At 37.6% G+C, this 26,475-nt stretch overlaps 1 protein-coding gene across 1 annotated transcript in view; it reads right to left on the bottom strand.

The window, feature by feature from the left end:
* IPMK (inositol polyphosphate multikinase) overlaps window positions 1–25,277 on the bottom strand; it is a gene marked incomplete at both ends in the record, with an annotated part of 33,977 nt that extends 8,700 nt beyond the window's left edge. The window contains 4 exons of the mRNA XM_079718565.1: window positions 4,520–4,692; window positions 10,388–10,484; window positions 15,801–15,886; window positions 25,088–25,277. Of these exons, the coding sequence (XP_079574691.1) occupies window positions 4,520–4,692; window positions 10,388–10,484; window positions 15,801–15,886; window positions 25,088–25,277 (546 nt within the window). The remainder of the gene's footprint in view (window positions 1–4,519; window positions 4,693–10,387; window positions 10,485–15,800; window positions 15,887–25,087) is intronic.
* Between the last annotated feature and the right edge of the window lie 1,198 nt (window positions 25,278–26,475).

Here is a 26,475-nt window from a genome sequence, read left to right as displayed (position 1 = left end):
TGAACTCACAATACCTCCAAGGTATGCCTGTAAATAAACAATGGAATATTATTTGGTCATGAAAAAGAAGGCAATCCTGCCATTTGCAACAACATAGATGGACCTTAAGGGCATTATGCTAAGTGAAATAAGCCAGATAGAGAAAGACAAATACTGCACAGCATCACTTATACATGGAATCCAAAAAAACAAACTGAACTTATAGAAAGAGTAGCAAGTGGTTACCAAGGGCTGGGAGGAGGTGGGGGAAATAGGAAGAGGTTGGTATTCATCATTCAGTTATAAGATGAATAAAGTCTGAGGATCTAATGTAAAACATGGTGACTAAATTGATAACACTGTACTGCATAACTGAAATTTGCTAAGAGGGTAGAACTTAGAACTTAAATGTTCTCACACACACAAATAAAAGATAAATATGTGAGGTGATGGATATGTTAATTAACTAGATGAGTGAATCCTTTCACAATGTATATGCATATCAAGTCACCACAATGTATACTTTAAATATCTTTATGTCAATTATACCTTAATAAACCTGGAAAAAAAAAAAAGACAGTGTGGTTCTGGCATAAAGATAGATAATATGGATCAACAGAAGAGAACTGAGAGTCCAGAAGTAAATTCTTACATTTATGGTCAGTTTATTTTCAACAAGGGTGTCAAGAGCATCCAGTGGGGGAAAGAATGGTCTTTTCAATAAATGGTGCTAGGACAACTGAATATCCATATGCAAAAGAAGAAGTTTGACCCTTTCCTCAAACCACACCCAAAAAACTAACTTAAAATGTACATACATCAATGTAAGAGTTAAAACTATAGAAGAAAAATAGGAGTAAATCTTCATGACTTTAGTTTAGGCAATGGTTTCTTAACTATGACACCAAGAGCACGAGTAACAAAAGACAAAAAAAAAGTTAGACTTCAAAATTTAAAACTTTTGTACTCCAAAGCCATTATAAAGAAAGTGGAAAAACAATCCACAGAAAAAACAACCCAAATTAAAAATGGGCAAAGGATTGGAATAGACATTTCTCCAAAGAAGATATACACATGGTCAATAGCACATGAAAAGAGGTTCAATACCATGAGCCATTAGGGAAATGCAAATAAAAACCACAATGAGATACCACTTCATATCCACTAGGATGGCTTATAGTTAAAAAAAGAAAAAGAGAGAGAGAGAGACAATAACAAGGTTTGGATTTTGGGTGAGGATGTGGAGAAACTGGAACTCCTATATATCACTGGTAGAAATGTAAAATGGTGCAGGAACTTTGGAAAAACACTTTGGCAGTTTCTGAAAAAGTTAAACTTAATCATAGCACCCACCAATTTCAAATTCAGGAACTACCCCCCCAAATAAAAACATAACGACTTGTACATGAATGTTCACGACAGCATTATTAATAATAGCGCAAAAGTGGAAACAACTCAAAGTTGACCAAGGAACAAATGGATAAACAAAATGTGGTATATCCATACAACAATAAGAAGGAATAAAATACTGATTTATGCTAACATAGACAAACTCTGAAAACATTATTGAAAGAAGCCAGTCACAAAAGACCACCTATTGTATTACATGATTCCATTTATATGAAACGTCCAGAAGAGGTAAAGCTATAGAGTCAGAAAGTAGATTAGAATTGTCTATGGCTAGGGGGTTGGAAGTTGGAAGGAAATGAGGAGTGATTACTAGTAGGTATGGCATTTCTTTTGGGGTGATGAAAACGTTCTACAATTGAATATGATGATGCTGCCCAACTCTATGAATATACTAAAACCAATCAATTGTATACCTTAAATGAGTGAATTAAATGGTATATAAATTATATCTCAATAAAAATGTTATTAAAAAATATAAACAGAGGAACCTCATTTGTCTGGGGAAATAACACAACACAGGAGAGCAAAATCATATCTTAAAGGCAATGGAAACCCACTGAAGAGTTTTTAAGCTGGGGAATGTCACAATTAGATATACATTTTGCAATGTTTGGAGAACAGACTGGAAGAGAGCAAAACTGAAATTGAGAGTTCAGTAAAGATACTAGTCTAGAGAGGAATAATTTTGACAATGGGACTCAGGTGCTTGGGAATTAAGATCAATAGGATCGATGGATGGCTCTGAGAGGTCATGGTACTATGAGGTTTCTCACTCGTAAAACTGGACGTATGGTGATGCCATTTACCGAGACAGAGAATAACAGGTTTGCTGCTATTGTTGTGGTTGTTATTTTGCAAGACAGATCTATGTCCGTTTTTTACATATTAGTCCTAGATGTCTTTCAAGTTATCCAAGTAAAATGTCTAATAGGCTGTTAGCTATATAGATTAGGAGATCAAAGAAAAACCAGAAGCTGAAAATATATGTCTGGGAGTTATCAGTGTAAGTGAAACTGAACCAATGAGAACAAAGGACGCTACCTAGGAAGAAATAAAAAAGAGAGGAAGGCAGTAAAATGGAACTAAGCGGAATACCTCAATATTTAAAGAACAAACAGAAAGAAATGAGCTGGCAAAGAAGACTGCAAAGAGGTCTTAGGAAAAAAACAAGAGAGAGTGTAGTGTTGTGGACACAAAAAGGAATGTTTCAAGGAGAACCTAGTCAGTGTTGAAGGCTGCTTTTCAAAGTGAAGTAAGATGAGTAATGAAAAATGCCATTTGGATTTAGTGACATGGAGACGTCATTAGGGACCTTCATGAGATGCCAATCTAGTGGCATGATGAAGCTGAAGCCAGACTGGAATGGGTTGAAGAATACTGAGTGGGAAGTAAGGCAACAGAAACAAATATAACTAGTTTGGGTGCAAAGGGGAAACAATTTAAATCCATTGCTGGAGAGCAGAACAGGATAAAGATGGGTTTTGATTTTTTTTTTTGAGAGTGATTTGAACATATTTAAAACAAAAGGAAAAAAGAGTAAAGAAAGACAGAAGTTGAAGATATAAAAAGGACAAGAGAGAATCAACAGTATTAGGCTCCTGAAGAGGTGGGAGACAATGAGATCCAGAGGACATAGTGAAGGGCTGTCCTTAGGAAGATGGAAAATTCTTCAATGTGACAGGAAGGAATAAGGAGGAAATGAAAGCACTTGCAGGTTAGGTATGTACATCTGTTAGCAGGAAATTAAAGGAAATCCTGTGTGATGGCTTATTTTTTCTGAAGCAGAAGGCAACGTTATCTGCTAAAAGAGAAGGAAAGCAGGAGGGTGAGAGATTTGAAAACAGTGAAGGTTTAAATAACTACCCAGTCAGATTCCTTTGAGATGCTTATTCCTTGTTTATTTTACCATTATTCCACTACCCTTTTCCCCTTTACTATATACCCACATTTAATTAGAGTTTTCTAAAATGAAATAACTGTGTCAATAATTTCTTTGGTTTTATTTACAGACTACCAAATTCAACTGTGCTGTTTTAACTATCACAGTAACAATTCATTTATAATGCTTCTTATTAACTTTCCTGTTTAAAACTCAAAAGGAAGACTGTATATCATCTTACATGATGAATCTCAAAATGACCCATTATGTTTTTATAGAAGCAATAATTTATCATACATACAAATTTTACCTCCAGACATCTAGGCATACCATTTATTTAGAGGATTTTATTCCACATTCTTAACTGTGGCATATTGTTTGCGAAGATGGCCTCAACATCCTTGTGCACACTGCCATTTGTATTTTGACTTCCCTATTCCCAATATCAGAAGTGGGGTCTTCTTCTCCCTATCAATATGGACTGGCCCTATGATGTACTTTGACCTATAAAACTCCATAGAAATGACAGAAAGTGACTTCCTAACCTAGATTTTAACAGCTCTTGTAGCTCTCACTCTTGCCTTCCTGGAATGTAGCACACGAAAAAGCTCCACTTAGCCTTCTGGAAGATGAGGAACCTCATGGGAAAAGGCTCAGCCAACAGTTAGTATCAACTTGTAGACATAAGAGTGAGGTCATTTAGACCATCAAGCCCCAGCTGAGCCATCAGATGAGTGCAGCCACAAGAGGGAACCTGGATGAGATCAGAAGAACTGACCACCTGAGCCCAACTCAAATTGCCAATCCAGAGAAACATGTGCAAAGAAAATAACAGCTTTAAATCATAGTCTGAAACAATAACTTAATTTTTAATTTCACTTTTCTGTTTTAAATACACAGAAAAATTACTGAATATATGAACTTCGCACTTTTCTCGTGGGAAAATCATAAATAATATCACATTCACTTATCATGTTATTTATTTTGCACCTAAACTTAAGACTTCTTTAATACAAAATTATCAGAGTCAGAGCCTTGAGGTTTAACTATTCATTTACTTATTAATCATGTTCTGTGTATCAGAATAATTCCTGACACTACCCACATACCAGTGAACAGAAGAGGTAAAAATCTCTGCCCACACTGGGGAGTTATGGATAACCTAATACCAAAATATATGTGACATCTATAATTTTCAAGGGAAGAACATGTAACAAGAAATGTGTGTATTACACTAAAAATCACTCTTACCCTCATGCCAAGCACCAAGAACCCAATCTCTTCCATTAATGGGTACTTGCTGACCTGTTGCTGAATCTTCTCAGATGAAGCAAAAGGATCATAGCTTTTCCGCCCTATCTTTACATCCATTATACAGGGCTTATTAAATTTATGGGTCACATCTTCCAGTTTTAGGTATAAATCTGTTATTAAAGAAAAACCCTAATTAGTAATAGGAAAACATATTACTATTCAAGGAAAAACAAAAATGAGGAAATATTAAAACTGAGAAAAAAGTTAAAACAAGTCCAGAGTCAACAATTATTATTACTCCACCTGAAGAGAAAAAAAAAAAAAAAGACTGACCAACAAATTTACAACAGGTATAAATGTCACAGAGAAACTCTTGCAGGAGATGGAATAAATAATATTCAACCATAAACAAAAGGTATGAATTAAATATAAGGCTTCCAAGGACATTAAAAAGGCAATGAGATTATTTTAAAAGCTGTTCCAGAATACATTCTTCTTTTCAATATAGTTTATATCATATATGCCTCAGCAGATATCAGTATTTTAATAATTTTTAAGTCTTCATTTAAAATTAGTAATAGGAATAAATCCTTCCCACAGAGGACACAACAGGTAGAGGTTAAGAAAGGTAAATCAATCCAAATGATGGTCACTGCCAAATATACGTTCTAGTCTTACTAGTCCCAAAGGAAAAACAAATATCCTGCTTTTTAGAACACAAGAAATCCTCAAAAGTTCATTTATAAATAACTTTGGCATCCTGTATACATCTTCCCTCAGAAAACTATTATAAATGGAGATTCAAGTAAAAACATAAACATCCCAGTTATCACACACGGTAGCTGACTTTATAGTTTTAGCTTGAATAAGAGTCCAGGTGCACTGAGGGAAAGAAGTAAGGAAAGAAATTCTTCCCCCACTTCCTGGGTGAGTGAGTCTTCCCAAATAAAGTTCTGAATGAGATCGTAATTTTCAGTTACGAATGTAACACGAAGCACTTCTCGTAAAAACTTTTCCTCAAACACAGAAGAGATTATATTTTCTTTTTATCAAAGTAACAAGGTTTTACTTCTTTAAAGTAAATAAAATTTAAGTAAATAAATTTATTTTTAAAAATTTTATCTCTTAGTGAAAGGAAAATGGTGAGTGGGAGGATTATAACCTTGTAGAACTAGGTGAAGTCAAGTGACAAAAAAGGAACTGCAGCCTAAGAGAACAGCACTGGCAGAAACAAGAAGGAGCATGCCACATTTTAAGAAAGTTTCTAACAAATGGACATCTTCAACAGGATAAGAGAAAGTAAAAGGTCTGGACACACACATGAACCTGCCAACAGTGAAAGGTAATGAGACAAGTAGGAATATCCTGATCAAGAAACTGGAACCCACCCATTTCTGTGCTTTAAAAGATAAGCACAGGAGGGGATGAGAAGAAGAGAAAGGAGGCAGCACAGGACAGGCCCCTTCAGATTCTCTCTTCCCAATTTCAGCTACCTTGAGCAAAACAGAAGGAAACCAATCCATCCTCTCCCTAAAGTTGTACAAAAATTTCAGTAACTAGGCTTATATTTCAAGTATCAGAAAAGACTAATTAGATACTAATATAGTAAATCATTAGCATTCACAAATTTATCATCATTAATTTCCATAACTCAAGAAACCCTAAAAGCCTTACTGAGGTGAGACTGTGTATGGGAGTATAAAGATAGTGAGTAAACCTAGCTATCACAGCATCTATATTTCAGTGTAGGGTTATTATTTTCTACTTGCCAATTTGGTAGTGATTAAAAACAAAAAATAACCTGTTTGTTGTAATAAGATAGAAATGTCAGAAACTAGAGTAGAGACTTTGCAAACTGCATATAAAATCCCTATTTTTTCCTTCTCTTGCGAAGGAGAAAAATACAAATGCAAACTTTCTTTATAGTGGGAATACAATAAATGTTTGCTGAAAGAATCAATGTTTGCCCTTCTCATTCTTACTGCCCAGGGGAACTTTGGGTTTGGCCTTCCTCATCCTGTAATAAGTTGAGCCATTCCTTCAGTAAACAGGCTTAAGTATCATCGATTTTACTTGACATTTATTTTGACTAGGCAAATGTTTGTCACTATCTTACTTTCAGGTTCTTGATATGTTTTATATGATTGGAATTACCAAATAACTGCTAAATTATTGATTATTAGTGTTAAGTTAATAATCATTAAGTTAAGGCCTACTGAGAGTTGGTTTAGTGTATTCTTTTAGTTCTCTGGCCTTAATTTTTTTTAAGTGAAAAGATTTTGAGATTCTTGTTTCTCTTTCCCTCTAAGTTATTTAAAAAAAAAAAATCAAAACCTGCTTTAGAGATGCAGAGTTTTAAAAACAGAATATGATGTTATATATCTAGCAGCTTGCCACAACTGCTTTTGAATAAAACAGGTAAACAGGAAAATGAGGCATGATCTGAGCACTGAGATCTAAGCTAATTTTTTTACAGGTTATTATCACTAGAAATTAATCTGAATACTAATTCCCTCTGAAAAAATGCTATTAGCAAATTATTTCAGTAGAAGACAGTTCAACTCAAAGTAGGTCAATCTCAAGACTTAATAGCTTAAATGACCAAAGGCATTTTACAACAGGGGAGCCTCATTTATAAGGCAATGCTACAGACTGGATAACAAAGGACACTTTTTCAGCTAAGCCCCTCTGGGTAGAGTGGAACAATATTTTTCAGTCTTTAGGTATGCAGAAAATATGTTCTAAAACTCCATCGCCAAAATCTGATGGACTAAGAATAAGATAATGTTCTATCTGGAATAGTTTAGGTTCATTGTAAACAAGGTCAAAGAAATAAATTAAACTATATTAATATGATGTTTGGAAAATAATTATGACCATTTGATATGATGTAACTTGTAAGTAAAGCCAGATTTTTGAATATTAAAAAATGAAGAGAGCTGATTTTTTCATATATACACATATATATGCATGTGTGTCTAAATCATAAAGATAGCAAAATAACTACATTTACTTTTTTAAATTCTTAAAAGCTCTATTTAGGACAACAGATTCTGATGAAGACAGCCTGTCAGAGGTCTAAGGACTGGCATTTGTGAACCTCGGAGCTAAAAGATATTCTATTAAGCTTAGTCTTGTTATTTGTATAATAAATAATAGGACATCTATTTTTCATAAATACATGGATCTCATTACAAGAGATCACACTGACTAGAAGTATAGTTTAGTTTAACGGGCTGTGGCCATAAGGGATATATCTGTTATTTACATATTAATTTATGGAAAATATATATAGAATTTCCATAGTTCCTTAATTTTTTGAGGTAAAAATCAGGAAAATAACTACCAGGCATTCTAAAATATACCACTTCATGCTGTTATAAGCAGACTATTAAGTAAGACTTCTCAGTGGCTATACCAATGGCATAGTTAACATGCTCAAAATATTTATATATTTCATGCTATTGATGATAGTATGTATAAGATTACACGAGGTTACTATGAATGAAAAAGCTTTTCTATTTTAAATATATTTTCTATTTAAATATATACGATTAAATATAATTATCTGAAATATTAATATAAATACTTACATTGTTTTCTAATATATTAAGCATAAAAAAAATTCTACTGACAGAATATAGTCCTGACACTCTAAGAAAAAAAAAGGCAGAAAATTCCCGAGTATCAAAGGAGAAAAAAATAAAAACATTTGGGCTTCCCTGGTGGCGCAGTGGTTGGGAGTCTGCCTGCCGATACAGGGGGCGTGGGTTCGTACCCCGGTCCAGGGGGGTCCCGCGTGCCGCGGAACGGCTGGGCCCGTGGGCCATGGCCGCTGGGGCTGCGCGTCTGGAGCCGGTGCTCCGCAGTGCGGGGGGGCGCAGCGGTGAGAGGCCCGCGTACCGCGCAAAAAAAATATAAAAAAATAAAAACATTTGAAATACTGTGGAAAAATTGAAAGACCTACAAAAAACTAAACAGTCAAGATGAGATAACTAGTTCTTTTAAAGGAAAGAAAAGGGTGAAGACATTTAGAGAGTTGAAGGAAGACTTATTCAGATCCCCTTAATGAATATTACTGATTGTATAAATCATTAGAATATGGGTTCCAAGTTTCATCACATTCTTCCCCACCATACCTAGGTACTGGCTACCATCTTCATTTCTGAACCCCCCAAAAAGGAGAAAAGGCCTGGTGGTGAATCCCTGCCCATCTATGAAGCCAAATTTCTGTTTTTCACATCAATCTTCAGCTATTTCTAAGAGCAACAGAAGCTGAAAGTAAAAGGAATTATAAGTAGAAGAGACCTTGAGCCTCCAAATGTGGGATAAAGGGAACAGCTAACTTCAGTCCATGCTTCCTGAAACTTGACTAGTAGCTAGATCCAGAAACCTACCAATCAATGAGACTGGAGATTACATTTCAGAACTCTCAATTTGCTCAAACCTACTTGAAGATATACTTTTCCATTCCTCCAAATAACTATCAATAAAAGGCTTTTGATAGTACATGTACTAGGCATCTATGTACTTACACACAAGTAAAATGAGATTTAATATGTATAAATAGCTCCAAATCTTCAAATGTAATTACTAACAAATGTTTTACCTTAAAAAACAAAAACAAAACCCACTGGTCATGTTCTAAGGTTTGCTAATGGTGATGACTATAACTCTATAACAAAAAACTACTGAATTGTATACTTTAAATGGGTGAGTTTTATGGTACATAAATTATATCTCAATAAAACTGTCATAAAAAATTTAAAAGAATAAAAACCCTATTGGTCAGCACATCCTTATGCTTCTCTTAAGTGACAATAATTTGCTGAGCAAACTGGCAGTATTTTCTACATTTTACAACTTTGGATTATAAGAATTATACAAAGCTGTATAAAACTCTACCTTGAGCACATAAGAAAAGATGCTCAAATAAAAAGAGGAAAAAAAAGTCAAGAAATAAATTATGTCATTAATTTAATACCATGTAAAGTTCAGTAATACAAACCAGTTTTCTACTAAAATTTAAGAAAATATTTGTTTTCATGATCCCGTGGGCTAAAGATGTCAAAGAGTTTCCTACCTTATATTTATTTCACTTATAATCAAAATGATAAAAACAGAAAGATGATTCCATGAACTCTCTAGCAAAATCAAAGCTGAACAATCTGTATGGTGCAACAGTTTTATCTAACTCCTTCCAGAGCTAAAAAACTGGAAACGGGACTTCCCTGGTGGTGCAGTGGTTAAGAATCCGCCTGCCAATGCAGGGGACACGGGTTCAAGCCCTGGGCTGGGAAGATCTCACAGGCCGCAGAGCAACTAAGCCTGTACGCCACAACTACTGAGCCTGCGCTCTAGAGCCCATGAGCCACAACTACTGAGCCTGTGTGCCACAACTACTGAAGCCCGTGGGCCTAGAGCCCGTGCTCTGCAACAAGAGAAGCCACCGCAATGAGAAGCCCGTGCACTGCAACGAAGAGTAGCCCCCACTCGCCGCAACTAGAGAAAGCCTGCGCACAGCAACAAAGACCTAATGCAGCCCAAAATAAATAAAATAAATAAATTTATTTAAAAAAAAAAAAAGTTCGGAAAAAAGAACATCTGTAAATTAATACAGTATTAAATACTAGTATACATATTTTCATTCATTATAAGAGATTGGTCATTAATTTGTATATGCTATCTAAGAAACTGGTTATGAACAGCAAAAATATTAATAAGTTTTCTTTCATGAAGAAGAGAAAAAGTAGTAAGAAAAACGGATATATTGTTTTTATATACTAGGCTTACACTTATTTAAGCCTTTTAAAAAGCAACTCTCATGAATTAAGACTAAAAGATGGCTTTTAAAGAAAAGATTACCATTTGGTGCAGTGGGAGGTGACCAGATACCGTAATATTTTGGCAAATATTTTCGTAGCTCTAAAAGAACACCATCAGTACAATCAGCAGCATAAACCTGAAACAAAGAGAAATATAATATTTGCATGTTAGTTTCTTATAATGCTTTATTTATAATTGCCCCACACATTTTTCAAATAACACACTACTGTTGAATCATAATTTATCTGGTATGAGTTTTAACTGGAAGTAAATCTGGGGAAAAAAAAAGATTACTATGTGTCTTCAATGAAAAACCATGTACTGTTTAGAGCACATTCTTCTTGGTTATGTAATTCTAGCCTTTCACTGTCCTTGAACTATTTTACAACAAAGTAAGTTATAGATAACTCTTAGCAAATGCAAAAGAATTCTTGCCCATAGACATGAAAATAAATTCTGGCCAGAGGAGGGTCAAATGACTTCCCTCCAACCCCCCTGAAAGGGGAGAGTTTACAGTGTTCTTATGTACACTCATTCCACCTTCCCTTTAAGCCATATAAACATGTGCTTCTTTGACTTCTCTTTTGAACCAGTTTTAAATCTGTCTAGTTCCCTCATTAAATGATGAGTTTAACAAAATCTTTACCATGTATTTGTTTTATATCTGTAAGGAAACTGTGATTTTACCTCAAAAAAAGTATCGTTTAAGTCAATGCAATTCTAACTATTATTGCTCATTTAATTCTTTGATTTATAACCAGTAATAATTCTAGAAAAGACTAGAAATATCCAGATATCCTGGAACTAGATTCTTAACTTATTTCCTAGAAAAGGAGAGAAAATATTTTTGTTTTAGAAACAACTTGTAAGACACCTTATCCCATTAACTCTTGCCAAATAAGGTCTACCTAATTATCCAAAACCACTTAAGTTTACTCATGTAAAATGCTCATGAAATCTCAGTATCAGAATTCTAAGTGTCATACCACATTTATGTCAAGTAGTTACATATAACATAATTCTACAGAATAAACTCAAGTATGGCAGAAACTCACCAAATATCCACATGATACATTGTATTTCCCAGGTTCCCCTATTGAAATATGAGCAGAAGTGATATTAGTCACTTCTGGGCCAAGGTAATTAAGAGCAGGGTGTACCTTATCATCCCTCTGTCCCTGGCACAATGAGAGTGAGGGCACAGAGTGTCCGTGATGACCTAACAACAAGATGGAGGAACCAAGTATATCTCTATGTACTTACCTAAACAAGTCTATGATATATTTATAAGTGAAAAGATAAAAACTGGAAGAGTAGAAGGGTAAACTTTCTCTTCTTACTTTAAATATTTTTTAAAGTAGTAAGACTGGTATTTACTGCAATATGCCAAGCAAGATAACCTAAAAAGCTTTCTACCTAGAAATGCAGAATATAACAAATATTTTCTTAAACGCATAACTGAGCTCCCAAAGTTAAAAAGGAAATTCATAAGGATCTAAAATAAAGAGGAAACCCAAAGTGCTAAGCTGAGCAGTGATGTTGGGCTCATAGAGGTCCACTCTGAAGACTTGAACCAAAGGATATCTGAACTTAAGGACTAGTCATAGATGAGGATAGAGCTACTATACTGAAACAAGGAGAGTAAATAAAGAAGGTTTTGGTCAAGCTGATAGAGAAAAAGAGAAAAACGGCAAATAAACAATATCAGGAATTAAAAGGGAGTCATAACTAAACTAGCATAGCATTTTAAAAAATACTATGAAGAACTCTGCCAGGTGGGTAATTATATAAAACAAACTATAATCTGTATTTTACTATCACATTAACAAAGAAAAAATCAAGACATTTAAGAAACTGAATCATTAGTTTAAAAATACATCCCTTGGGGAAGGGGGTAAGTTGGGACTAAGTGAGAGAGTAGCACTGACATATATTCACTACCAAATGTAAAGTAAGTAGATCGAAGCAGCAGCATCGCACAGGGCGATCAGCTCGGTGCTTTGTGACCACCTAGAGGGGTGGGATAGGGAGGGTGGAGGGAGATGCAAGAGGGAGGGGATATGGGGATATATGTATACATACAGCTGATTCACTCCGTTATACAGCAGAAACTAACAAAAATCTTGTAAAGCAATTATACTCCAATAAAGACGTTCAAAAAAAATAATATACACACACACACACACACACACACACACACACACACACACATCCCTTCCAAGGAAAGAATGAGAGAAAAAATTGGATGGAAAGGAGGAAAGGAAGAAAAAGAGACAACAGGCCACTCGGATGAATTCATAGGTTAAGTTTTATCAAGCCTTTAAGGAACAAAATCCTTATCTGATACAAATTCTTCCACAAAATAGAGAAAGAAATGCTTCTCAACTCATTTTATGACGCTAAAAGAAACCTGGTATCAAAATCAGACAAGGGGGCTTCCCTGGTGGCGCAGTGGTTGAGAGTCCACCTGCTGATGCAGGGGACATGGGTTCGTGCCCCGGTCCGGGAAGATCCTATGTGCCGCGGAGCGGCTGGGCCCGTGAACCACGGCCACTGAGCCTGGGTGTCCAGAGCCTGTGCTCCGCAATGGGAGAGGCCACAACAGTGAGAGGCCCGCGTACCGCAAAAAAAAAAAAAAAACCAAGGACAATATGTGAAGAAATAATAGTCCAATCTCACTTATGAGTATAGCTGGAAAAAAATCTTAAATAAAACACTAGCAAACAAAATCCAGCAATGCATATTATTAAAAAACAAATTTAAAAAGACATGTCCAAGTAGGTTTTATTTCAAAAATGAAAGGTAGTGTAATGTTAGAAATCTATTATGGCATTTACCACGTTAACAGATTAAAAGAGGAAACTCATATGACCTTTTCAATAGATACAGAAAGGCAGCTGAAAAATATTCAATATCCATTCGTATTTTGAATTGTTTCTTGAAATAAAAATAGGAAGGATGTTACATATCTTCTCCTTCCCCAAGAAGTTCATATGAATCGACTGCATCAAGGGGGGTTTCTTGCCCTCTTGCCATTGTCTCTTCCTGGTACAAGAGACTGGAGGGTAGGAGAAGACTTGAGGTCAGCTTATTTACTTCTCTAGTTCCCTCCTTATCAGTTCAAGTCTTCTCATAAAGTTACCCTCCCTGAGTTCCAGCAACCACTCCCTCTCCTTGCCGATTAGGCCCAGGGATGGTATGGCATTATCTCTTGCAGGTGGCCTTAAACTCTGACTACAGTCCTTTTATTAAACTGACAGAGTGCACCATTTGTTCCTTGACAGAATCTTGACTCACAAAGAAAGCAATTTCCTTAAGCTGGGGAGAAGCACCCTCAAAAACTTAGATTGAAAGTCATACTTTAAAGGGGAAATGTTAGAAGCACTTCTGCTAAATGAGAGGAAGATGCCCCCACCATTGCTTCAATTAGGCACTGAACTAAAGTCCCTGACTGCAAGGGATGCGGGTTTGATCCCTGGTCGGGGAACTAAGATCCCACATGCCTCGAGGTGCGGGCAAAAAACAAAAAGATTTCAGCAAGATTACTATATATAAGAACACTATACAAATATCTATTTCATTCTTGTGTATTAGCAATCATTGGAAAACTTAATTCAAAAAAATACTATTTACAATAGAAACAAAAAATAAGGTACCTAGAATAAATCCAACAAATTATGTGCAAGACTTTTACAGAGTAAATGTAAAATACTTTCCTCAAAAAAGAAGCAGTGTTAGCAGTTAAAAGCATATTCTAGAGATAAGACTGCCTATGTTCAAATCCAGAGGCCATCATTAACTGTTTGAATGATCTTGGTCAAATTATTTAAACTAATTATGCCTTAGTACAAAATGAGGATAAAAATAGTACCTAACTCACAGGTTGTTGTTAAATGAGCTAATGGTGGTGAAGCATTACAGCAGTACTTGTTTTTTGTTTTGGTTTGCATCGTTTTTTTACTTGCACTAAATTTAAGAGCTATAGTTATAAAATTCTTCGAAGAAAATATAAGCATAAACCTTCATGACCTTAAATATGACACAAAGTCTATGCTTCGAAGGACACTAACAAGAAAGTGAAAAGACAACCCAAAGAACAGGAGAAAATATTTACAAATCACATATCTGATACAGGATTTGTATCTAAAACATGGAAAAAAGGTAAAGACAACCCAACAAAAAAATGAGCAAAAGATCTAACTAGACGTTACTCCAGAGAAGATACACACATGGCCAATAAGTACATGAAAAGATGTTCACATCATTAGCCATTAGGGAAATGAAAATCAGAACAAACCACAGTAAGATTAACACTTCACACTCACTTGAATGCCCATTAAAAAAAATAATAATAATAACTAACAAGTGTTGGTGAGGATGTGGAGTAACTGGAACCCTCATACATTAGTGGTGAAAATGTAAAATAGTGCAGCCACTTTGAGAAACACTTCTGACAATTCCTCAAGTAGTTAAGTGTAGAATTACTATATGACCCAGCAATTCTACTCCTGGGTATATATCTAAAAGAACTGGAAACAGGTACTCAAACAAATACTTATACATAAATGTTCATAAAAGCACTATCTACAAAAGCCAAAAGATGGAAACAATCCAAATGTTCTTCAATGGGTGAATGGATAAACAGAATGTGGTATGTAAGTATAATGGAGTATTACTCAGCCATAAAAAGGAATAGAGTACTAATGCATACCACAAACCTTAAAAACATGCTCAACAAAAGAGGCTAGACACAAAAAGTCACATATTGTGAAACTCTAATTATACAAAATACCCTGAATAGGTAAGTCCATAGAAAGCAGATTGGTGGTTGGCAGGGATTTGGGGTAGGGAGGAATAGGGCATCATGGCTTAATGGGTACAGGGTTTTCTTTCATGTGATAAAAATGTTCTGTAACTAGACAGAAGTGGCAGTTGCAAAACACTGTGAATGTTCTGAAAAACACTCCTAGCACACCACTGTAAAGCAATTATACTCCAATAAAGATGGTAAATAAATAAAGTTTAAAAAAAAGTACTCCTAGTAATATGGTTAATTCGATGTTAAGTGCCCCCCTTCACCCTTACCCTCCTTTGGAGTTGCACAGTACACATTAGCACATTCAAGGCTCTAAGAAATCCCGCAGTAAAAAAACACCTATTTAAACTCAGCATTTCTGAGAAATACAGGCTCTCAGCTAAGCGTTTTTCAAAATGTAGGTCACAACCCATCAATTGAAATCAATGTAGTAGATCAAATCTTTAAAAAAATTAAGTAGAATAGAAAATACTAGAATGCATCGGTAAAGATAAGCATTGTATTTCTTGAAGGTTTTGTTTCAGTCACATACACAGTATACTAAGACATGCTGTCAAATGTATTTTTTACTGAGTCATCACCAGAAGGCTATGAAAAACACTTTGAATACAACAAAACAAATCTTACCTCACTTACCATATTATAGAATTCCAGCTCTCTTGGACCCCTTGGAGGTGGCTGCAACTGTTTCAAAACTGTGCCATCTGGATGTTGCAGTATACCTATAGAACAAAAGTCACATATTTTAAAATGGCTTAAATAATAGCGTATCTTGCATCATAGATTTGTTCCTAAAGTTACAGATAAACCACTTTCATAAATTTAAGGGATTCCTTATACTTATTTCAGAAATTTTAACATTCAACCAACATATTTCAGTGCTTGTTATATGCAAAGCACCGGAACACAAATTCTAAACAGCTTGGTTTTACTGTCTCCAACCACTGTTTCCCTTGTAGCCCCCTCAGACTTTCTAATAAATAGAACACATGTAAATTTTTACAGAAATTCTTCAGTAATAGACTTTCCAGGAGATGTTAATTTATAGTTAAATAAGAAGCAAGTTAAAAGCAGTAGCATGAATTGATCCCACTTTTATTAGGCAAACAAAAAAATGTTAACAATGGTTCTATATAAATTTCCTACTTTGTAATTTTTTTGTTTCTCTCATCTGTTATAAGAAAGCAACTAAAATTTTTTCCTGATTCAGAGGCACTGTGTACAGCTGTACAGATAGCATGAGGGCACCTAGGCAATGGGAAAAGTGGGGGCTGAAATCAGGGGCCAAGCCTGGAGCAGGAAGAGGTACCTTTTTATAATATGTCCACTCAAAGGGAAAAACTTTTTCTAAAGTCATCACATATATATACTAGCACTGCCCCTGTCACTATGCCATGAAGATTCATTCCCAAGTTTATATGTTAAAATCTTAAATTTTCATATGTTGAGATTTCATAAAATCACAGTAGTTAGAACACAACATAGCTCAAATAAATCTATTTACAATTTTGGTAAAATACGTCACTTAAATTTCTATTTCTTTTGGCAATGCCAGGAATTTTTAATCATGACAAAAATGCAGAGTTTAATCAACAGAGGCAGAAAGTACCAACTTAAGAGAAACAGTAATCAAGTTTATTTGTTTTAAGTCCTAGTTATAGACTAGAAGGAAGCTAAACATTAATTCATATGGATAAGATTGGTTGGTAGGGGTTTTTGGGACTTCAAGGAGGAGTCTAATAGAGCTAAAAGTTACTAAAGAGAAATTCTATTCCCAAAGGCTGGGATGTAGAACAAGAAAGGCCTTCACTCCCATGGAAATAGACATTTTCAATAGGCTAATGAAGAATGGTAGATGTAAAAACTCCTTGATGAACTGAACTGTGGTTGTGGGGGGGAATGCAGCATTCATAAGTGAGAAGAGAACCATGAAGCTTCCCTACCTTGGGTCAGACACCTCATCTAGAGACAGGTAAACCTGCCATTAGACAAATATTTTAGCAGGCAAGCAGAAATCAGCCAGACTGTAGACAACAGTGGGGGGTAGCAGGATGGATTAGAGACAATAGTCCTAACACAAAAATAGATTGCTTGGTCCAGCAATTCTCCCACACTACTCACTCTGCAAAACACCCCTTCCAAATTTTCAGAGAAAGTAGACATGGAGTAGAAGATAGTAATACCAGGCATTCTCCCAGTGAATGAATTCCAGGATCTAAAAGTAAACCAGCAGTACCTTATACTGCATGCAAATACCTCACAGCCAAAAAACAGTCATGATAAGAAAGGAAGCATCTTGGAAGGCTGAACCAATACCAGGTGAACTGAATCTAAGACTGCAGCCCACACCAGCTCAATTAAATTCAAGGGGGAATCTGATTTATCAGCCCCTCACCCTAAACAAAGGGAAGGGCTTATACTCTATGTGGAGCAAAACAAAACAAAACAAGACAAAAAATAGTACACTTCAGGGGACTTCCCTGGTGGTCCAGTGGTAAAGAATCCACCTTCCAATGCAGGGGATGTGGGTTCGATCCCTGGTCGGGGAACTAAGATCCTACATGCCGTGGGGCAACTAAGCCCTCGAGCCACACCTACAGAGCCCCGGTGCTCTGGAGCCCGCATGCCACAACCAGAGAGAGAAAACCCGCACGCCACAACTAGAAAGAAGCCCGCCCGCCACAACGAAGATCCCGTGTGCCGCAACTAAGACCAGACACAGCCAAAAATAAAGATAAATAATAATAACCTTTAAAAAATAATAATAAATAAATATTCCAAAATGAGTAAATATACTGATGTCTGGGGAGACAGAGTTCTCTGTGAGAAAAAAGGGAGATATGAATACAGAACAGGGGGAGGTAAAGAACCCTGTGATATTAGATTTTAATTATAGCTATGAATATGAACTCTAATTTTTTTTTTTTTTTTTTTGTGGTACACGGGCGTGTCTCACTGTTGTGGCCTCTCCCGTTGCGCAGCACAGGCTCCGGACGCGCGGGCTCAGCGGCCATGGCTCACGGGCCCAGCCGCTCCGCGGCATGTGGGATCTTCCCGGACTGGGGCACGAACCCGTGTCCCCTGCATCGGCAGGCGGACTCTCAACCACTGCGCCACCAGGGAAGCCCTGAACTCTAATTTTTAAGAATATGAAATTATTTATTTCTTAATCTAGTCTGCTGAAAGGACAAACAGCAACCACACTAAAGGAGCAATGAATACAAGTGTTGCCCAGATCTTGGTTTTTAAATATCATTTACCGCCAAAGGAACTAGGTTCTTGAAGAAAATAGTGGTTCATTCTAGGACTGGGACAGGAAAAGTACAAGATGAACATGGGATATCTTTTTATGCCACAACGTGAGAAAATGCTTTAAAAGAAAATATGGGAATGTTCAAAAGGCACAGGAGGGACTTCCCTGGTGATTCAGTGGGTAAGACAGCCAAAATAAATATTTAAAAAAAAAAAAAAAGGCACAGGAGCCAGCTTGAAGAAGCTCCCACTGCCGAAATCTGGGACAACTGAGCATCAAAATAAGTAGCAACAATAATGGATAAGACCCATTCACTGAAGTTTGAAAAATCCATTAATCCATCCTACTAATTAAGAAAGAGAGAGAGACAGAGACAGAGACAGAGGAGGGAAATCTATATTCCTTATTGAAGAATGCCAAAAAAAAAAAAAAAAAATAGCGACTTCCCTGGCAGTCCAGTGGTTAAGACTCTGCGCTTCCACTGCAGGGGGCACAGGTTTGATCCCTCGTCCTGGAACTAAGATCCTGCCTGCCATGCTGTGCGGCCAAAAAAAAAAAAAAAAAAGAAGAATGACAACTAACATGTATCAGGAATAAGAGAGTTAGAACATTACCATTTTCCAACTAACAGTAATTAGTGAGTTGGTCAAATATCATCAATGGGTGCTTACAACATTTGATGAAAACTTTGATGAGAAACGTGATACTTTAACAGTCTCAAAATATTCCTCTCAAATTATTTACTTACAATAGGAAAAATAAAACTTCAAAATGGAAAACTCTGGCAGATATCATTTAATCAGGTGATCAGTTATTGGGTTGGCCAAAAGGTTCGTTCGGTTTTTTCCGTAAGCTTGCTCTAGTAGCGCTTAGTTGTCTTTAACTTCATTCGAAACAATTTTGTTAGATTATATCGTGACAGCTGTCTTATCAGCATGGATTAAAAAAAAAACTTATCAAAATTGGTGAATTTTTGTGTAGCTATTTTAATATTGAAGATGGAAGAAAAAAAGCAACATTTTTGGCGCATTATGCTTTATTATTCCAAGAAAGGTAAAAACGCAACTGAAATGCAAAAAAAGATTTATGCAGTGTATGGAGAAGGTTCTGTCACTGACCAAACGTGCCAAAAGTGGTTTGCAAAGTTTCGTGCTGGCGATTTCTCGCTGGACGATGCTCCACGGTCGGGTAGACCAGTTGAAATTGATAGTGATTAATCAAATCGAGACATTAATTGAGAACAATCGACGTTATACCACGTAGTAGATAGCCGACATACTCAAAATATACAAATCAAGGGTTGAAAATCATTTGCACCAGCTTGGTTATGTTAATCGCTTTGATGTTTGGATTCCACATAAATTAAGCGAAGAAAACCTTTCCACATGCGATTCTCTACTTAAACATAACGAAAACGTTCCGTTTTTAAAACAAACTGTTACGGGTGATGAAACATGGATACTGTACAATAATGTGTAACTGAAGAGACTGTGGGGCAAGTGAAATGAAGCACCACCAACCACACCAAAGTCTGGTCTTCATCCAAAGAAGGTGATGTTGTGTATATGGTGGGATTGGAAGGGAGTCCTCTATTATGACCTCCTTCCGGAAAACCAAACGATTAATCACAAGAAGTACTGCTCCCAATTAGACCAACTGAAAGCAGCACTCGACGAAAAGCATCTGGAATTAGTCAACAGAAAACACATAATCTTCCATCAGGATAATGCAAAACCGCATGTTTCTTTGATGACCAGGCAAAAACTGTTACAGCTTGGCTGGGAAGTTCTGATTCATCCACCGTATTTACCAGACATTGCATCTTTGGATTTCCATTTATTTCGGTCTTTACAAAATTCTCTTAATAGGAAAAATTTCAATTCCCTGGAAGACTGTAAAAGGCACCTGGAACAGTTCTTTGCTCAAAAAGATAAAAAATCTTGGGAAGATGGAATTATGAAGTTGCCTGAAAAATGGCAGAAGGTTATTAGGAGAAAATGGTGAATACAATGCTCAATAACGTTCTTGGTGAAAATGAAAAATGTGCCTTTTATTTTTCCTTAAAAACCAAAGGAACTTTTTGGCCATCCCAATATATCACCAGTAATGCAACTGACATCCTGTGCTTTATGATATGATGCTTCAAGAAAACAACATAATTCATAAGTATTCTTACCAAAAATACATTCATCTGATTCTAAGCATGAGGAAATAATTAGACAAACTTAAAGAATATTCTAAAAAGCCATATGCCTATACTCTTCAAATATTTCATAGTTATGAAACATAAAGAAAAAATTAAAAAACTGCTCCATGTGACAGGCAACTAAAGGCTCATAACAACTAAATGCAATGTATATAGCCTTAGAAGGGGAAAAACTGTTATAAAGAATATTAGAGGAAAATTGCTATAAAGAATACTATAGGAATAATGGCAAAAGCCAAATGGAAATATTCTGGAATTGATAATTTTACCATGGTTACGTAAGAAAATATTCTTATTTTTAGAAGATACACAATTATTTAGAGGAAAGGGGTCATGATGCCTGCAATTTTTTAAAAATGGTTCTGCAAAATCATTACCATATGCAGAGAGTAATAAAGCAAATGTGGCAAAACATTAATAATATGTAAATCTAGATGAATGGTAATATATGCATTCATTCATTCATTCAGTTCACTGTACTATACTTGCAACTTTTCTAAGTTTGAGATGTTCCCCCACACACAAATTCTTTAAAAAGGAAGGATGATTTACAGTAGCATCAAATACCTAGGGAAAACCTACTGTAAGACCTTTACACTGAAAACTATGTCTAAGAGAATTAAAGAGGGCCTAAATAAATGGAGAGATAGACGATATTCAAATACTGGAAGACTCAGGATTATAAAGAAATCAAATCTCATCAAAGCAATCTATAGATTCAAAGCAGACACAAAATTTTATCAGGTTTCTTGGGGAAAATGACTAGTTGATTTAAAATCTATACAGAAATGCAAAGGGCCAGGAATAGTCAAGATAATCCTGAAAAAGAAAGTAGGATGTTTATTCTACCATACATCAAGACTTATTATACAGTAGCTTAAATTAAGACAATGAGGTATTATTGCTAGGATAAACAAATCAGTGAAACAAAGTCCAAAAGGAAATTCAGGAAATTGAAATAACTGGGGTATATGCACAATACAGTACAAATGAGCTGTAAAAAACAATGAGGAAGCACTCTATGAACTGATAATACTGATTTCTAGGAGATATTGTTAAGTTTAAAAAGCAACTTCCTAAACAGTATATACAGCATATCATTTTTTGTGTCAGAAAGAAGGGAAAATGAGAAAACTTACAGAGATCTGCTTATTTCTGCAACAAGAAACTCAGAAAGGATAAATCAGAAAACAATTTAATTGGTTAACTACAAGGGATGCTGAGAAATGGGATGGAGTGATAGGGAATAGAGTGACACTTCTGATATACCTTTTTGTAAAGTTTTGACTTCTGGAAGCATAGTAATTTTATAACTATCCAAAAATATTGATATATCACTGAAGGAAGGGAACTGAATTTAAACAGAAACAAATGAATCCAACTGTATTTCAAATGAATAATATTACCATTGAGAAGAGGGGGGTAAAAATAACCACACACACACACACACACAAATTCTAATCCAAATAACTTTTGAAGAGTTTCCAACCACATACCTTCAGTAAAAGGGAATCTCATCTTGCACTCTTTACTCTAGGTTTGTTTTCTAGAGTAGTATGGGTACAGAAATCCTGAAGATTATAGGATTAAGAAAATATATATATATATATATATATATATATATATATATATATATTGCTGGGAGCCAGGTTCTCACTGAGGCAAATGGGAAACAAATTTAGAATCAGGAAAAGGAAAAAAAACTCTGTGGAGTTGGAATGAAACTGGAAGTATCAGTATGTACTTATGATTTCTAAAATATTTATACATACTTTTTAGTTACGTGTATTGAAAAGACCTGGAAGCAATGACACCCTAGTAGCAATGAGCAAACCTGCACTCAGATCTTGGTTTCTAAATACCACTTCCCACTAAAAATGAACCAGGGCTCCTTAGAGAAAATGGCTGGTTCCAGAGCTGGGAAGGGAAGGCACGAGATAAGGCAAAAATAACTTGTGACAGAAAAGAAGGAAGTGCTCCCAATTGGCCAAATCTAGGACAATTTGGACAGCAAAATAAACAAGTTCTATAATGGGTATGACACTTTATAAAATAAGAAGCCACGACTCCAAAGTGATCATAAAAAAGAACACATATGCACAGTAGTAATGGAGGGCTATTTCTTCTTTTTTTCCTTTTCTTACAAAGTCAACTATACTTCAAATAAATAAAATATTGACTATATTCCCTGTGTTGTACATTACATCCTTGTAACTTATTTTATACCTCATAGTTTGTAGTTTGTACCTCTTAATCCCCTTCACCGGTTTTGTTCCTCCCACTGCCCCTCCCCTCTAGTAACCATTAGTTTGTTCTCTGTATCTGTGAGTGGAAGGCCTTTTTTTTTTTCTTCCTCTCTGAGGGCTATTTCTTACAACAGAATGCTGACTGTTAAAATAGAGGGAGTGGTAGAATTGGAAAAATCACAATTTTTCAACTATCAGAGTAAAGGCTGCTTCAGGCAAGAATCATCATCAATAGATGTCTAATCTAGGGGTAAAGTATGAGGATCCCAATATCTGCATGATCTTAAAGCATCTCTCCGTAGACAACTTATTATTGCAAGGTGGAAAATATTAACTATGTACTAGAGAAGCCAGACCACACTTGGACCAGATGATCAAGTTAATATCACTAATAATGGGCAGATAGACATTGTGGACTTTAGACTTGATACCCTAAGAAGGACACACTTTTATAATGTTCCAGACAGAAATGTATCACCTGAATCTCATCATAAGAACCCATCAGAAATCCAAATTAAACAATATTTTATAAAATAACTAGCCTGTACTCTTCAAAATTGATAATATCACTTTTAAAAAAAGAAAGGAAAGCTGAGAAACTTACAAATTAAAGAATTCCAAGAGACATGACAACTAAATGCAACAAATGATCCTGGACTAGTTCCTATGCCGAAAAAAACAAATATGATAAAAGACATTATTGGAAGAGTTGACAAAATCAGAATATGGACTACAGATTAAAGCATTGTATCATGGTTAAATTTTCCATATTTGATAAATGTGCTGTGGTTACAGAAATACACACTAAAGTACATTCTTAGATTCGCTGAGGTATTACTGTGTAAAGGGGCATGATATATACAACCTACTCTCAAATAGTTCAGAAAAAAACAAATTATGTATCAATATATACAGAGAGCTAACTTCAAGGAACTAACAAGCTAACTAACAATTTAATGGGGAGAAAGGCAGACAACTGACACATCATTAACCCCTAATTTTGAAAAAGAGAAAAGGAGTAGGTAAAGATCAAAGTAGTGGGAAATGTTCTTTGGGAAATAACACACATTCAATCTCATCCATTTTCAGAAATCCTTGTTTGAGAGGTTTTCTACAAGCACAATACACGGTGGGGGAAAAAAGTGCTCTGAAGCAGGACCCTTGGTTTCCAGATTCTACACACAGTAGCTTTGTGACTTTAGGCTTGTCACTTAACCAGCCTTGGCTTCAATTACCTCGCCTAAAAATGTCAGTATTATCTTACCAGCCTAAACCGGAATCATCTTACCAGCACAAATTGTCAGGTCTAAGATCCGCATTACTCACATACGCCTCCATCTGATTCTCCAAGTAATCATGGCCTAGGAACCAGTGTAAGCTAGGTGAATTCCAGTTTCTAAACCGAACTTTTACATCACCAAGAGAATAAAAAGGCCCTGGATTGTGCTTTAAACGCCGTGACTCAAAAGATGTACTACACAGGCCATGACACAATCTTATAAAGATGATTAAGAATAACTGATGGTCTTATCTGTGTACCATCCTAGTACGATAGTAGGGTGTATTTCCTACCGTGAATCCGAGTTTCAGCATTCCTGAAACCACGCCTCCCGGAGAAATCCAGGAGATATCAGAAAAACCTCTCAAGGGGGCGCGGAGAGAGATCCCGGATAACCCCGGACAAGCTTCCAAAACCAAAACCAAAACCCAAACAAACAAACATTCTAAAACAAAAAACAAAAAACACTTGTTTCTTCCCCTCCAGCTATGCAGCTGCACCCAAAAGAGAAGCACTAGATTAGCATCATCTGCATTTCATCCCTTTTCTTTTGCAATACTAGCTGCCCGCCTATAATAAACAGACCTTGTGCTCAGGGGAGAATTTACTTCCCCGTCCAGTAAAAACGAAGTTCCTTATTTTCACTAACAACGAAAGCCGTCTTCAATCAATACCCACCCTCCCTGGGGAGACCAGACACTCTTCTCCCCGCCACCTCCTACAGCCCTCCTGACGCCCCACACCCCAGAAATCATCCCACTTTTCGAGCCCCTGCTGCACGGGTCGCGAGGCTCTGGGGGAAAGCGGAAGAGACCGGGGGTACGGTGTACACACCCGGAGGGGCGTCCGGCCAGGCCAGCGAGCCCCAGGCTACCTCGGCCGGCCCGGGGCTCGCGAAGGCGGAAGGGGTGCGGCGAGCTCTGCGCCACCCCCACTTACCCACTTTGTCCTTCCCGTACATGTGCCCGGCCACCTGATGCGAGAGGGGCACGCAGCCGTTGAGGAAGCGGAGCCTGCCGCCCACCGGCTTTGGGGTGCCCTCGCGGGCGGTCTCGCCCGCCTGTGGGGTCCGCATTTCTGGGGGGCCGGGCGCCTCAAGCCGGAGAGGGGATGGCGGCTCCGTTGCCATAACGGAGAGCTGAAGCGGCAGCAGCAGCGAGAGCAGGGAAGAAAATGAGTCGGAGGGAGGGGACGCCGGAGAACCCGGGGGTCGCTCAGGCTCGGCCGCGAGGAGGCCCGGGGGTTCCTGCGGCTGGTGCCCTCTGTGGCCCGAGGAGGGGGCCCATGACGCCGCGAAGGCGCGGGCTCTGCCCTGCCCAACTCTCGGCGGAGCGCAGCTCTCAGCTCCCGCTGCTCAGCCGCCGCGGCCGCCGACCCGGGCGCAGCCCAGGAGACTGACCCCAGCGGATAAGCGGCGTCGGCGGTGGCGCCCCGCGCTCCCTGGGGCCTTGACGGAGACGGCGGCCCCACCTCCCGTGCCCCCGCCCCCTCCCGCCGTCCTCCAGTCCCCTTAGCTGCCGCGCGCGCGTCAGCGCCGCCGGCACCGCCGCCTCCGCCGTGAGCTTCCTACTGCGCGACCCGCGGCCGCCGCCGCTACTGAGCATGCCCAGAGGCCGCCAGACGGGACCCCCGCGGCAGGGCGCGCGCTCGGCGCTGCCGGGGCGAGCGGAAGGCGACCTGGAGGAGGCGACTACGCTCGCGACTCTTCTCATTCCCACCCGGTTGGCCTTACGGTGCTGCCAGGGCTGGTGTGCCTTCATTCATTCAGTGTGCGCTTCAGCGCTTCCCGGGGTTAAGCTCAAAGACATGAGGGGCTCCCAGTTGTGAGGGGCAGTCAATCACGCGTTAGGAGAGTTGGGAGGCAGTAGCGGTGCCCAGGGAGGCTTGGAAGACCACCCTTTAACTGCAATCACCTCCTTCTCCAACTCCCACCCTGCAGATACAACAGGAGTAAAAACAGGCAGCTTCTTAGAAGACGCACCTCCAAAACATCCCTCAAGTAATCCTATCCCCCCTCCCCAAATTGCTGCCCCTAAACAGCTAATTAAAAAAATTTGAAACCGACACTGATTTCAGACTGTAGAAGATAGGGAATCATCTTAATTTTTTTTTAAGTGAGCACATTTTTTAAAAGAAATGAGCCGTTTTTTTCTCTCTCCCACTCGACCCTTAGCGCAAGTTCCAAGGTGATCAAGGAGAATTGGGTGGAAGGCAGAGAAAAGGGATGCACGCTGGGAGCGAGGGGGAGATTCTGGGATGGGACACCACAGTTGGTTCCTGTGTCCGGCATTTCAAGTGAAAACTGGACCTGGCCTTGCAGGTACCAG

The sequence above is a fragment of the Hyperoodon ampullatus genome, assembly GCF_949752795.1.
Source record: "Hyperoodon ampullatus genome assembly, chromosome: 1".
NCBI lineage: Eukaryota > Metazoa > Chordata > Mammalia > Artiodactyla > Ziphiidae > Hyperoodon > Hyperoodon ampullatus.
The sequence above is the reverse complement of the archived record's forward strand: the minus strand, read 5'-3'. Positions and strand labels throughout refer to the sequence as shown.